Raw genomic sequence first — 15,283 nt, 5'->3', positions numbered from 1 at the left:
TTATAACGTCAAATTCATACAAGAAAAGGCGAATTCCATTTGAGGAACATAATATGGATATGCTTCCACGTTTATATATTGTCCAGCCCGACATCCACCACAATTACCTCCACAGTGCCCTTCAATAACTTGATCATCATAACTTTTTGTTATATTCACTATAGCACTGTCATTACCATACAGTTCCCAAGTTGTAGTCGGTGCGATTCTTAAACCTGTATCTCTAAAATCAATTCTAAAATAGCCCAATACACCACATTGACTGGAATTATCTCTAACATAACAGTCACCTGCCGAGCCAAACTCTTGACGTGTATGAGTAGTGGTTTGGTAAAACGAACTAAATGTTTTTATCTTTCCATTCGCCAGTAAATAACGAAGTCTGTGAAAGTTAGTCTCGCCTGCACCGATAGTACTTGGGTCTAACTCAACATGTTGACAAGTAGAATTTGATCTGGTTATAGCCCGAAAGGTGGCAAAGTTATTATAAACAAGTGTTATGTATGCTCCATACATGTTTTGGCAAAACAATTTTAACCATGCTGAAATTTTGGAGGAATAGATGATGAATTCTCCTTCTTCCGCCGTAGGATTACACTCTCTTATATCAAAACATTTTTCAAATGGTTTACATATAAAGGTGGTAAAATTCCCCGTGTATTCACAAAAAACATTTTGTGATGGATAATATCCTCTATTACAAACATACAGAACACTTTCGTTAAGATTCCACAGTAGTTTACTGGTAAATGATGTGGTATTAACATTCTCTGAAGATGGTACACCCATACAGCCAAATGGTATACAGCTAAAACCCATAATATCCTCTTCACAGTATGTATTATTAGAACAATTGTGTTGATTACAATTGCCTAGAAAATCGTGTGTCCAAGAACGAACATCAATAAAATTGTAGGTCATATTGGTAACAAAATTACCACCAGCTTCTGATAATAATTCACATTGGTAAGAAACAGATTGGAAATTTACAGCCTGGCACAAAGAATGACGTCGACAATTTCTGTAACAGTCTAAAGGTCCCAGAGATGAAAGCTTACTGAATGGCGATTCTTCTAATTTCTGTCCGACCAAACTACCTTCTAACGTTTGTGTTTGTGAATCAAAACATTGTTGAGCCATACATATCTTGCTCACCAAATAGATTAAGACACACAAATCGCACCAGATCGCCATTTTGTTATCTTCTTTGTTGCCAACTTTATTCTTCTGGAATCCTTCTTGTTAATTTTATGGCTTGTCCCAAATCTAAAGATAGTTTATTGTTCAAATCATAAGTTCTAATTCCGCCGACCACAGACTTTACAGAAGAAAACTTATCACTTTGATAATACCCTTTTCTCGACTTCTCTCCTTTGCAATTTATTCATCGTATTTATTGGAAAATGATAACGTTACACACCCTTTCTTTTCGGCAGAGTTTCTTCGAATGAGGTTTGAAAAATGATAATGTCCGTAAATCACGAATACAGTACTTTTAAAAGTAAATCAATTTAACTTTTTACTTCTTTTGATCTCTGTTAAAGTTACCACTTCGTTCTAGAATCAGTATACAGTACAAGGTATTCGGTCACAACGACAAAGCCTATAATAGTATAGTTATATTATCTTAACAAGTCATCAAAGAAGGAGGAACTTGAAAATCTTTTATTAATAGGGATGAAAATATTGTCCTAAAGTAAGAAGAGTTATACGGACATGTTCGCCATCCGTTTGGCCAGTCGTAATTTAGTTTCAGAAACGTTTTTTTTTAGTCTTTGAAGCTCAAAGCCGAAATTTGAGCCTTCAAGGCCATGTGTGTCCTGAATTTCCCGCGCTAGAAAGTTAAAAAGACGACTCGTCTTTGCCTGAGACTGTAATAGAAAAGAAATAAAATAGAAAGTGTAATTCATAGTGTGGGTTTTTTTTGAAGGAATTCTGCGTTTTAACTACATTTGTAGTACTGAAGACTATTTACATATATTTAAGACCCAAATCAATCCCCGAATATGGCGAATCTATCCCTTTAAAAATATTGATTGATTTAAAGAAAAACAATGTACAAATAAACATAGTTCTGAATTGATTTACCATTATCATTGATGATTTATTGAAATTAACAGAAAATTATTTAGTTTTATCTCCTGATTTGAAACTACATTATTGACTGATAATCTATATTTTTACCACAGACAAACTTATATAACAAAAACACAAGACAATATTATGGAATATAACACACTTCTTTAATAAGGTTGGGCACATAACGTTTCAACACAATATACACGTGTCGTCATCAGATGTAATGGCAAGAGAATGGTAGGTAGGTGGTAGATGACAAGTTAACGTTCGCTTCCAGTAGATGCTGATATCGCAAACTAGGTTGTTGGTACTCGTAGTAGTTGGTAGTTGGATTGGATCAAATTGGATGATTCGGTGTTGTTGGTTTGGTTGTTGATTCTTCGTTAGATCTGGTCGGGTTGAATGACATGGCGGTGAAACTCGGCCCTGGATGGTGTGGCGTGAGTTACTTGGTCTCCTTCATTCTTCCAAACTCGGGGGAAGGGGGGGGAGCTTTCAACAAAAGGGGGAGGGATTTTCTCTGATGTTTCTGCAATGAAACTTGTTGAATTGATTGGATATAATTAAAAAGTGTTAAGAAACTTTGAGTATAAAAACTTAGCCTACCTGTTCAAGACAGATTTGGTTATAAAATGGAAGACTAGTTCCATTATCGTATACCAGTGGTCCTCGGGTGGAGCCAAAACATTCTGTATGGTGAGTGGTATGCCGTTGGTTTCCAGGTACTCTAGCAGTGGCTTACGAGTGGGTTTCAGTTCAGTGCATTGAATGAGGACATGCGACCTTGTGGCAACGTGGCCGCAGCGACATTTAATGGCGTTGAACTGATGGTCTCGTAGTACGTTGTTGGTCCGGAGTCTGGTTGCCACTTTGCAGATGGCTACAGATGGATGGTTTGGTTTGGTTTGGTTTGGTATCTTCGGATCAATCTGGTATCTTGCGGTGTCGAGGTTCCGTAACATGTCGCCCTTTTTTGGTTGATCCTAGAAGATACGATACTGCAGAATTCCGAATAGGAGTATTCTACAGGCTCGATATCCTCCAGACTCAGACTTTCCTTGGCACAACGGTCTGCTTGATCATTGTCAGGAATGGAGACGTGTGATGGAACCCATACTAATTCAATCTTCTGGTCGTTGTAGGTTTGGTAGTTGTGGATCATTCTTCTTATTTCGGAAATAACTTCTGACCAGCAATTAGAAGAGGTGAAAAAAAATAGATTGGAGGCTGCCTAGCGAGTCGGATAGAATTGCGGCATGCTCCTTGTGATTGACGGACAGCCATGCTACCGCGTCCCTGATGGCAAGAAGTTCTGCTGTGAACACTGAACAGTGCGGGGGGATCCTTTTACTGATGCGGATGCCTTTTGCTGGGATGCACAAACCGTAACCTGTTGCAGTACTACTCTTGGAACATCGGTGTAGATCTTCAAATGGTCGGCGTACACGGAATCAATGAGATCAAGAGCCCGAGCTCTTGCTCCCACTGGGTTCTCATGCTTGTTGGTACTCTGGATCAGCTGGGTGTTGACTGTCGGGTTGGTAACCTTCCAAAACGGAGTAGCCGATAGGCGTCGTTCAAGGATCGTTACTTGATCGAGCTGATGCTCTCTCAATAGAACAGTGACCGCTTTCCCGTAAGAAATACTCCGATTCTTCTGGTTATTTCCGACACGAGTAAATCTTCTGATGCTGGAATACGTTGGACAGCTTTCGGACAAATACTGAAGTTTCCCCCAGAATTTGAGAGATAGCTCCTCCCTCCGAAGAGAGAGGGGTTTCTCTCCCACCTCAAGCAGCGCCTCATTCTTCGTATACGGCTGCCCTGGTGGCAATACGTATAGCTTTCATGTGTAGAACGTCGAGTTTCTTCAGTTGAGTATCACTTGCTTTACCATAGGCAATACAACCATAATCAATAACTGAACGAACCAGTGACATCATCATTAGAGTTTCTCTGTTTGCTCCCCATGTGGTACCTGAAACATAACGCATAACATTTAAGATTTTTGTAGACCGGTTACAGATATAGTCAATGTCACTGTGTTCAAAGTGTACTCCCGGGAACCTTACTGAATTCTCATGCTTAATCTTCACACCATTCAGTCTAAGTTCAATACTGTCGTGATCTGTCTTTCTGCTGCAAAACAAACCGGCGGTTTTAGCTTCCGAAATAATGAAGCCCCAGTCGTTTGCCCATTTAGCAACTTGGTTCAGAGCAGTTTGCATACGCCATTTAACTTTATTGAGGTCATTGTGACCAGTCCATATCGAACTGTCATCTGCATATAGAGCCGTGCTAACCGAGAGCTCTATATGCTTTACATAATCCAGGGCCAGATCATTGATCATAATGCTGAAGAGGGTAGGGCTAATAACAGAGCCTTGCGGAGTGCCATTCTCCAACGAGTGCTTCTCGCTGAGAGAATTGGCGACGTTCACTTGTATCTTGGCAAGAGAATAAAACATAACAAAATATATACCAACATGAAACAATATAGAGATTAAGAGAGACAATAGATAAAAGGGGTAATAACAAGTGATTAAGAGAGACAATAGATAAAAAGGGTAATAACAAGTGATTAAGAGAGACAATAGATAAAAGTGTATGAACAATGCGACGTCATGAGGAGGTACCGAGCAAACATAAGCTAATGAAAAAGGCACTGGGAGGAGAATGGGAGAATGAAGGGAAGAAACATGTAGAGAGTGGGGGGAAGGGAGGAGAGATTAGTTTAGCCATATCTTGGAAATGTCCATTGTCGCGGTTGATCTCTGGAAAGCGTCTCTAAATATCTAGAGCTTCTCGAATTCGTCGTTTTTGCTTGTTAGGGAGGTTGGAGGCTATGATAGATTGGTCTTGCCATTGGATTTTGTGGTTAGGAAACTTTATGAGGTGTTCAGATAAGGCCGATTTTCCATCTTCATTTTTGGTGGAGGTTACATGTTCTTTCATTCTGGAAACAAACTCATTTAAAGTAATGCAATGTGTTATAACATTTTCTACAGTGAAAAGATCAGCTTTAGAGTGGCAAAACATAGCTTGCAGACAAGATAACATACACTCAGAAATGTCTTTAGTGGTTTAAAAATGATAATTCTTATATTCTTATTTGTCAAGGCAGTACCTTAAAAACAGTTTATCACCAAATTCAAACACGAACAATGTCTCATCATAATACACATTTATTCAAAATTTCATCAAAATTGGATAAATACGCTACAGATCAAATTCTAAACCCTTTAATAACCAAGGGCAATTCCTTACTGGATCAAACTGAATTTGATTTCAATAGGTTAATTAACAAATGGATCGTTAATCAATTAGTTTGACCTAGTTTTGATGTCTTTTTAATGGCTCAATAATTTTAGTTGGAACCTTCAGAAAAATTAGGCGACATATATTTCTCTAAAATAAAGCGTTTAATTTGCTTAAATCCGCACAGTAGTTTTCTTGCAATTAATAAAAACAATACAAACTTACAAAGTTTATGTCATGTGTAGCCTAGGCCTACGTCATAAGCTTATAGAATAGTTTTGGCGTTTAACGACTGGATTTCTTAAGTTAAAACTTACATATCATTATTCATTTTTCTAGATTTTGGTATATCTTTTGGTCACAAATTTGAGCAAAAAAAAAAAAAAAATCTTTTACGTACAAAAAGCGGAATGCCACCGTTGAGTGAATTTCATATCAATCAGAAAACTAAAAATCGAATTTTTGTAAAAATATTTGTACACATTAATTTTATCTTGTTACAAAGAACATAAAAAAGAAAACCGAGTTTAATTGGTCCATATAATAATAAGCCCTACAGACTCCCAAAAACAGTTTTTTAACAAAGTGTCCCGGTCCGGTTTTTCAAAAGTTTTTATGTTTGATTAATTACACACTAAGTTATAAGTCCTGTGCCTGTGCTTTCGTAACTTTGTCATTAGTACCAAATTACAACCAATACTCCCTAAGATTTATAATTGGTTGAAAACTAAATTCCAGTTCATGTTTAACATGGCATAAGACGTCAGTTGATATTTATTAAAAATGAGTTAATTTTCGGATATAGATTCAAAAAAGAAAAGTAGACGCATTTGTTTGTTGCCCATCCCATTTCGTAAACATATATATACAATTTTTATTCTTTAATAAACAAAATCGACTTAATGCCAGATTCTCATTCGATTACCAATAACGTGAACGGACCCACCGATATGGGTACCGATTTTAAATACAAAATGCAAACAGTTTTTATGCTTGATAGGCTATTTTTAATAGATAGCTTGTGAAGATTTTCGATAACACTATAAATACTCTTTCCTTTCAAATTCCAGATCATGTTTAACATGGCATAAGACGTCAGTTGATATTCATTAAACATGAGTTAATTTTCGGATAGATTCAAAATAGAAAAGGAGACGCATTTGTTTGTTGCCCATCCCATTTCGTAAACATATATATGCAATTTTTATTCTTTAATAAACAAAATCGACTTAATGCTAGATTCTCATTCGATTACAAATAATGTGAACGGACAGACCGAAAAAAGGCGAGGAAAAAGGCGAGAAAGCGAGGAAAATCGTCTCTCGGGTAAAATGGCCGCAGCCGGCTAGAATATACAGTTTTGTTCACCAACGGGTAGGAGACAATTACACGGATTGACTGATAGCAATAATCAATAGTCAATATATACTGAAAGGCAATAGATACTGGACAAAAATTAACTGACTCTGATTCTGCCGTGTTTTTTAGTCAACTGATTTAGATTTAACATTCTACTGGTCCTTTTTTGGTTGCCCAAACGCAGTCTGCAAAAGTGAAATGGGACCCATTGCTGAAACGTTGCGGCAAAATCATGATACACGTGAATATTCGTCCTTTCGATTTATCAGCCATGACAAGATCACCAGGAAATGAGAGACAACAAGCGATCGGAAGACTGCAAGCAGGACAGAGTGCACAGGTCGTTGAAAATGCATTCTATGTCAACGTCAGAACGATATATCGTTTGCAACATCGCTACAACAACACCAACGACCGTCCGCGTAGTGGCAGTCCAAAAGTTACCACACACAGACAAGATCGGTGCATGATACGACAACATCTGCAAAACGACCACTGAAACAGCTCGACAGGCCATTGGCAACCACCAACGTCAGTGATCGTACAGTCCGACGTCGCCTCACTGCCAACAACATCTCCTGCCACCCTCCTGCTCGTGGACCCATCTTGAGAGATCATCACCGACAGGCCTGACTGCAATGGGCTAGGCAGCATCAGAATTGGCGTCAACAGCTATGGAGAAGAATCATCTTCACCGATGAAGTTGTTACTGTGTTTTCACGGTGGATGGCAAAGTCAGGGTCTGGCGAACGTTATGCTGATGCTGGTGTCGTGGGGCGGTCCAAGTATCATGGTTTGGGGGTTGAATTGGACTGAACCAGAGTGGGGGCCTGGTTTCAGAATATTGGTCCAGGCAGGGGTAATAGAGCTCTCCGCTACATTGACCAAGTCCTCAGATCCCACATCTTGGCTTTTTCTGCCTGTCACCGAAACCACAACTAACGCCCGATCCCACACTGCCAGTCATACTTTGGCTTGCTCTCAGTCCGGTTTTGACTCTAATTGAACACTCGTGGAATGAGATCCAACGCCGACTCAATGAAGTGCGACCAATGCCGACAGCTGCAGAAGAATTGCATGTAAAGCCTGCCGCAGACGAGAGGAACCAGCTGAGCTGCCTGCCTCAAGAGGTTGGGAGCTGAGCTGTTTCCCCCGTGTGCGCTGAATTTTTAGTAAGATTTCTGCCTCGAGAGGCTGTGGGGAAAATATCTATCTTGTTATATTTTCTGCCTAAAGAGGCAAGGCATTCACCGTGTGCGGGCTGAGCTAGAAAAAGTAGCTACCAATAGTAAACGGGTTGACGGATCGCGTGGTATTATTATGGTAACCGTGAATGATGCAATTTTTAGAAGATCAACTTGCTGAACGTGGCAAGACTATCCATGTCTATACGCTGTTTTTTTCTGCAGAATTCCAAAACAGGAAAATGAGGCCATTTTGTATGGGGGTCAGTTTGCGCCATTAATCCATTCTCTACCGATTTATCTAATTCACTGATTCAAAAACAAAAGTAAAATATCTTATTACCTATTACTTATAATTCAAACAACATAATGATTGAAATGCTAAAATCAAATGTTTATATTCACATGTAACTTAACTAAAGTCCTTTCAAATAGTTTATTTAGCATCTTCCAAAAATCTTTAATATTAAACCACCGTCCTTTTTGATAAATATCAGAAGTGTATTTTAAACTGTAAAGTGTCATTTCTAAATTGGAAAATGTTTGTAGTAAAATGATAAGGGCAACTTCTTTAGTGTATTATGTCTTCTGTTTTATCTCAAATGAATCATCTTTTATGCAAATTACCAAGGTCGCGACCCTATTGAATTTTCAGCATTGCTACGTCATTCTGTTAAACAATGACTGCTCCCAACAAATGTTGTCGGTCTGAAAAATGATAAAATACTGTATCTTCCCCCCTCCCTTCCAAAGAACATCCCATGACCCTTTATATATTTTCATTTCAAAAGAAATCCTTTCATCGGGGCTTTTCAGAAAAGTTGAAAACTAAACAATGACAAGTATTTTAAGAGTTACCTCCCACTCCCATGATTTAACTCTGGATTAAACTGGCCCGTACGAGAAACTCTAGATGTACGATAAATGAGGTGAGGTGAATAGCTCATTTTTATTTTTTAGCTAATGCTCAGTGCATTCAATCAATACATCGAAATAGGTAAGTATATAATAAGAGTAACACAGAGATCAGAATTTAGCAGATTTATTAAGCGCCGCAATCCGGTAATTGTTTACATTCGTACACTACTCACTAGGCCAAGACCTATGCCATTTGCCATTTGAGGACATTGAGGGCATAGCAAAAATTTTGGAAGATGCTAAATAAACTATTTGAAAGGACTTTAGTTATGTTACATGTGAATATAAACACTTGATTTTAGCATTTCAATCATTATGTTGTTTGAATTATAAGTAATAGGTAATAAGATATTTTACATTTCTTACGGTAGAGAATGGATTAATGGCGCAAATTGACCTCCATAATTTTGATCACTTACGTGACATGGATGCAGTCCGAACGTTCTTCCGATGTTTTCGTTGACGTACGGAATTCGACGAAGATTTTCTAGTGAGACAATAGCTCAAGCGAGAGCTATCGTCTGCGGTGAAAAAAGTAATGAGAATGTTGCTGAGCTGACAGCCTCTCGAGGCAGACAGCTCAGCTAGTTCCTCTCGTCTGCGGCAGACTTAACATTCCTGAGGATATGGGCCCAGATACCAAAATTTACGTAAACATTTTAACGGCGTCTTATTTTTTGGTTGGTGTTGCAAAACTCATATTTTTGAATATTCAGCGAAATAAATGCCAAATTCTCTAGACGTATATCTATATTATATCTATATTATTGTCACACATCAAAAATATATGGTACAATATGGGACAATTCAATTTTCAGTCAGACGTCTGTGGTTCCTGCAATTCTACTAAAATAAGCTGACGTCACTAATCTTCATAATGATAAAGCATATTTTGAGATTTGTGACGTCATCAAACACTAAAATTCTCACCGATACACATAAAATAAAATTTTTCTAGAAAACCTCTTTGCAATCCCTTCATGTAAATTATTCTGGCCCAGATCGTGGTTATATATTATTTCAACAGTATAACACGTCCATTTGTTTGAAAAAGTCGCAAAAAAAAACATAACCAAAAAAAAAAAATCCCTTTCAAATTTTCAACATAATGAGTAAACACATTTGTGTAGAGAATTAAATAAAAATAAGGAAACAAGTATTATGTTCGAACAAAGGCATATTGAATATTAAATTAAAAAAAATAGTCCCATTATTTTATTCTCGAAAACGTATTTCTTATTCTCGATTATTTTAGTGTTCCAGTCATCTGATCAAAAAAATGACAAAAATTAATTAAAGACGGGTCTCCTTATTTTTTACTGTCAAATTAAGCAAACTATTTGATGAATTGGTGTTTGTAATGAATTATCATGTATTCTTAATCATATCATTATGTTCTTATTGCATATAATTAAGAGTTTTAACTAATCGTAAATGTCCATGTATGTACAGTCTGTATGAACAAATATAGACTTTTTGACTTTTCTTGATCGGTCACTCATTGAAATTCTGCTGGTAATTCTCTTCTAATTTAGCTAATTATGAATTAATTATGGACATATGAGACAAACCTGGTATTTTCAAAGTCATTAGAGCACCTCTACTTTCTATTCATATAAGTATTAGCATTTTCATTTTCATAAATGAAAATAAGGGAACCCATCTTTAAATTTTATTATTCAATCAGATTACTGTATTTCTAAAAATCTGGCTTTTATCTTAATTAAGTCTTTGAATAGAAGCTCCTGGTATAGTATCCAAATTTCGAGGGATAGAACACCGCAGTGAAATTTAAATTTAAACCGCACTAAACCATTTTATTTGACATGTAGGTTATACCACTTATTCTGATAAAGAATTACAAGATCAGCCCCAAAATAATCCAACCAGAATCAATCCAATCCATCATTTACAGTGGGTTGGTGAAAGGGATAGAGAAGGAAAATCGTGAGCTGATATTTAAAACTGTACGTTTGAATCTTGACGTCTAGATTAATTGAGTAATCTGAGGTTCCTTCTTCCATACCCCCAACATGACGGTCCATTCAAACTTGCCTGAATCAGATCACGAATTTAGTTAACTGTGGCGTGGCTTAATCCTATAAATACTCTGGAAATCGATCGTTATGATTTTTCTAGAATATTTGTCTGGAATTGTGTATACATTAAAATAATAATTAAAATAGACATTCTTTTTGTCTGGGGTAGTGATTTATATGTCGGCCAACTAAGTTCTTTTCTGTTTATTCTATGTAAGAACACCAATCATAAGCAGAAAAATTGGAGAGAAAACTGCATTCAATTCTTTAATAAAGTTACACAGAAAAGATCAAAATATCACAAATCTAAAGTTGCTTTTGTTTTGAATTTACGAATAGATCTTTCACTTGACTTGACTTTGAATTGGTTGCCATATATTGTATAGAGTATTCCTGCATTTTCTATTGTAAATATACTGTGTAGTTTTGGTATGCCTGAAAATACATCACAACAACAAAAATAAGTTCACCTCAGTCAGAATTTTCGGATTCGTTTGGGGACACATTAAAGGGCCATTCCACCTTTTCGTAAAACAATTTTACTATCAAAAACATCGTAAATTTTTCTAATGGCTCGATATTTTTAGTTTCACCTTAAGAATACGAAGGAGACATATTTCTCTACAATTAGACCTTTATTTTGCTTTAAACCCAAAAAGCATAACGAATTTAAAAAAGTTTAGGTAAACTAAAAAAAATTAACAGCTTTACTCTTATTTCTCACAGTTTCTGTTAACCCAGACAGTTTGGTGAAGTCTTAAACCCTCCTACCTTGGAACAAACCAATCCTGGTACTGATCAACCCCGGTAACCCCGGTACTGATCAACCCCGGTAACCCCGATACTTACGAACCCCGGTAACACCCATACACCGGTAACCTTCCATCGGGGTCCATGAACAGTATAAATAGAACCCCACAAGGTGAGTCTAATCAGTCTGAAGAGTTCAAACACGAACGAAACTAGTCACTGATAATCAGGGATAACTGGTCGCACAGCCAATCTTTATCTCTTATATTAGATTTTTTCTTATATTTTTATTAGTTAAAACTTTCAAATACCTTAAGGGACACATTTCCCTGAATTTTTGTGTATAGTTTTCACAAATTTCAGCATAAAAAAATTTCTACCTATAAAACAAGCGGAATGTCTCTTTAAGTTATGATAATAATGATATGTTCAATAAATCATTGAACCAGAAGATTGTAAAGAATTAAAATGAAATGAATGGAGTTTTACATGAAGATTATAAAGAGAACTAGTTCAATCAATAATCAACTATAGGGTACATACATTTAATCTTATTATTTTTGGTAATTATGTTAAAGGTATTTCTAGTTTCTTGTAGTAGTATACCAGTAGTGTGAATATATGAAGGACATCTAGACTTGATGACAGTTATAATAGCTCCATGTAAATCAGCTTTTAATAATTTCTGAGCATCATTTGTTAATATTCCTTCAGATTTCTCCCTAAATAAAAATATAACAAAGTATTTAATACTAATAGTTTAAAATAGTAACATTGTTGTCTTAAGATATTAAGAGTTACCTCCCTTGAGAGCAGAGTTACAATAGTGTTGTTAAATGCTCTGAATCATTATACAATAGAGTGTTATTGCACTATGCTCTAGATCAATTTACAATAGTGTTGTTAGATGCTCTAGATCATTATACAATAGAGTGTTATTGCACTATGCTCTAGATCAATTTACAATAGTGTTATTGCACTATGTTCTATGATCTATAACATTAGTGTGAACATACATATCAATTTACTAAGAGTTTTATAATAGAAGAAGTAAGACGTACCAATTCACTCAAAGTTAAAATCTGAACATGTTTTTGATATCTGAACAAAATTCAGTACCAAAACTAATGTAGGCCTACTTAACTTACTTGTCTCCAGAATATAGCAAATCAGAAATATAATCTTTCCATAAATTATGTAGTGGAATATACTTCTCATATCTAAAATAAGAGAATGACTATAATATAATGACTTTGAGACCACAATATTGAATTGAACATAATATGTTATACTAAATTTCTTTTTGAAATAACAGTATCGTACTGCAGTGCTAAAAAATTTTTTTCTTCCTAGATAATTTCAAGTCAATCCCAATCAAAGATTTTGAAACTGTAATAAAAATAAAGCTATTTATATCAAGATTTTTGGCCTCAACCTGGAATATCACCTATAAATCATAACATACATCTGATCTTCTTTCTTGATGTCAAATAACTTCATTTTCTTTCTCTCTTTATGTGTCATAGTCTTTCTATGTTTTCTAGGTCCTTTTTCTACTTTCCTCTTCTTAGGAGGATTTTCAATAACTTCAGACACCACAGTCAGATGTTCTAAGGGAACATTTTTCTCTTTCTTTTTATCACTATGTACTGTTTGTTTTAAAAAATTCTTCAGAAAATCAGCTCTTACTGCCTGGAATATAAAATTACATATGAATAGAAGATACTGTGAAATATGAATAGAAGATACTGTGAAATATGAATAGAAGATACTGTGAAATATGAATAGAAGATACTGTGAAATATGAATAGAAGATACTGTGAAATATGAATAGAAGATACTGTGATGTCTTTCATTTTTCATACTGCTGTTATAACCTTTAAGAATGAAAATTTGACTAAAATCTTGATAAATAGAGAAGTAAAAATGGTTAGTTTCTAGGTTATTATCATTCTATGATGTTTTTTCTTAGAATGGAATTCTATTTTATATCTTTTCTTGATTAGATGAGTTGATCCCTTAAATGAAAAAAAATAAGGAAAATAATTTCATTGAAAAAAAGATTTTTTTTTTTTATTTTACCATTATGGTTCAAAGAATATTGTGATGTTTTGATCTCTAAACAGTGGATGATGATGAACAGATGAACATTTCAAAAAGATGTCACTTCTGTTATACGAAGAGAAGAAAATGTACAAACCTTCAATCCTATCTTACTACTATTAGATTGTACTGACTGTGGTAGACTGCTGTATAGTGTATCTAAAATAGAGAACAAATTAACATCTTGCACTAATTCATTTAAAATATTTCTACTGTTAAAATAGTGCTCAATACATCTCAATTGTAGAGCTTGAACAGAACTTGAATCATGTTGTTACTCAGACTTGTTACTGCAATAGCACACAGTGAAACTCTGTAACAACATGATTCAAGTTCTGTTATAATATTTCTTAATAACTTTATTCTGATGATCTTTTTTTGTGATAAGAACCCAATATTTTAGATTTAATTACGCAATCCATTTTCCAGTGCTTGCTGTTTTGTACTTTCACATGAACATCAAAGTCCATTTCAAAACATAAACACAAAAAGCTCGACTTATTTTGTTCATTTTTACTTAATCTATCTAAGAATGCACTGGACTGTTTGTGTCTATGTTTTGCAAAGGAAAAGGTTTTTTTTTTGCTAGACAATACTTTTATAAATGTTATCATTTCTACTTCTTAGAACTAGTTGGGCACGGTAACTAGTTGGGTAACTGAGTTTTCATCTTGCTATACTGGCACATAGACATATATCATAGTTAATAAATTTACCTTTATCAGCTTTAACTTCCATTCTAAAAATCTTTTATAGATGTCAACTCAAATAAGTTTTTTCTTTTTGGGAAGAGTCTAATTCTGTAACATAAACAATAGATCTATTTTTTGTAAAAAGAACATTTATTTTTTAAAGAATAAAGAATTTTATTCAACATTAGACCTAGGTTCTAACTTCCTCTAGTCAGAGAAAGTTTGCTTGTCTAGTGAGATAATTTAAGTCTAGGGTTATTTTTGTGTTACCAGTACAAAATCATACAGGCCTATAACCTGTGCTCATAAGCCTCCACCAGTGCACAGACATCACAATAAAAAGATCATAAATTTACCGACAAATAAAGTCTAGTCAACCAATATAATGCATTGCATAATAGTTTAATAGTTGTCTGTAGGCTGTGTAGTCCAAGATACTGTCATAGAGGGTACTCGACGTATTAAGCATATTCGTTCAAAATTTAGACTTGAACTTTTCTTTATTACCTTATAACTTACCCTGTTTTACAATGTTTTCAATGGCTGTGGTTTATAAAACAATCTATTTCACTTTTTACCCTCAAATTTTTAAGACTTCAATGTTTACATATTAGAGTGCTCTCCCCTTACACATCTTTTTACAACCGACTAATTCAATATACAATAGGTGTCAATAATCTTTTGACTACACCGACAAGTCAGCTTGGTTTAATTTAGTTAAAATAGCCCCTACTTACAGTTTGCTACACGAATACTGATAATAACTAATCCGAAAGCTAACGTCCCTATATGTTGGATTTGGCTCAATCCTTATAAATTTTAAGGATGCAAAGGAGATTTACAGAAAAAAGTTCTTAGGCTATCGTATTTGATTAGTTAAAGGGAAAGAAATCCTCTCGCA

The 15,283-nt window shown here is 35.2% G+C and overlaps 2 protein-coding genes across 2 annotated transcripts; both read right to left on the bottom strand.

Moving 5' to 3' along the window:
• On the bottom strand, positions 1-1,194 carry LOTGIDRAFT_170500 (hypothetical protein; the record flags this gene model as incomplete). Its single annotated transcript, XM_009069157.1, has 1 exon — positions 1-1,194. The coding sequence occupies one exon, from the start codon at positions 1,192-1,194 to the stop codon at positions 1-3; it is 1,194 nt and encodes a 397-aa protein (XP_009067405.1).
• Positions 1,195-11,092: 9,898 nt separating this feature from the next.
• LOTGIDRAFT_198435 (hypothetical protein) lies at positions 11,093-15,001 on the bottom strand. The gene is made up of 7 exons (XM_009069156.1): positions 14,902-15,001; positions 14,407-14,490; positions 13,788-13,849; positions 13,053-13,279; positions 12,736-12,807; positions 12,131-12,309; positions 11,093-11,272 (listed from the first exon to the last, which is right to left on the bottom strand). Exons 2-7 carry the CDS (start codon positions 14,426-14,428, stop codon positions 11,136-11,138), a joined length of 699 nt encoding a protein of 232 aa, XP_009067404.1. The 5' UTR covers positions 14,429-14,490; positions 14,902-15,001; the 3' UTR covers positions 11,093-11,135.
• Positions 15,002-15,283: the final 282 nt, after the last annotated feature.

Source organism: Lottia gigantea, assembly GCF_000327385.1.
Source record: "Lottia gigantea unplaced genomic scaffold LOTGIsca_99, whole genome shotgun sequence".
In the NCBI taxonomy this organism is placed as follows: domain Eukaryota; kingdom Metazoa; phylum Mollusca; class Gastropoda; family Lottiidae; genus Lottia; species Lottia gigantea.
Note: the sequence above shows the minus strand (reverse complement) of the source record. Positions and strands in the feature narration are given on the sequence as shown.

Excerpts from the sequence above, each read along its gene's own strand:
- LOTGIDRAFT_198435 (XM_009069156.1), bottom strand. The coding sequence starts at position 14,428 with ATGGAAGTTAAAGCTGATAAAG. Across the intron at positions 13,850-14,406 it reads GGAAGTTAAAGCTGATAAAG|ATACACTATACAGCAGTCTA; the intron begins GTAAATTTATTA and ends TCTCTATTTTAG. Across the intron at positions 11,273-12,130 it reads CAAAAATAATAAGATTAAAT|GCATACCAAAACTACACAGT; the intron begins GTATGTACCCTA and ends ATGTATTTTCAG.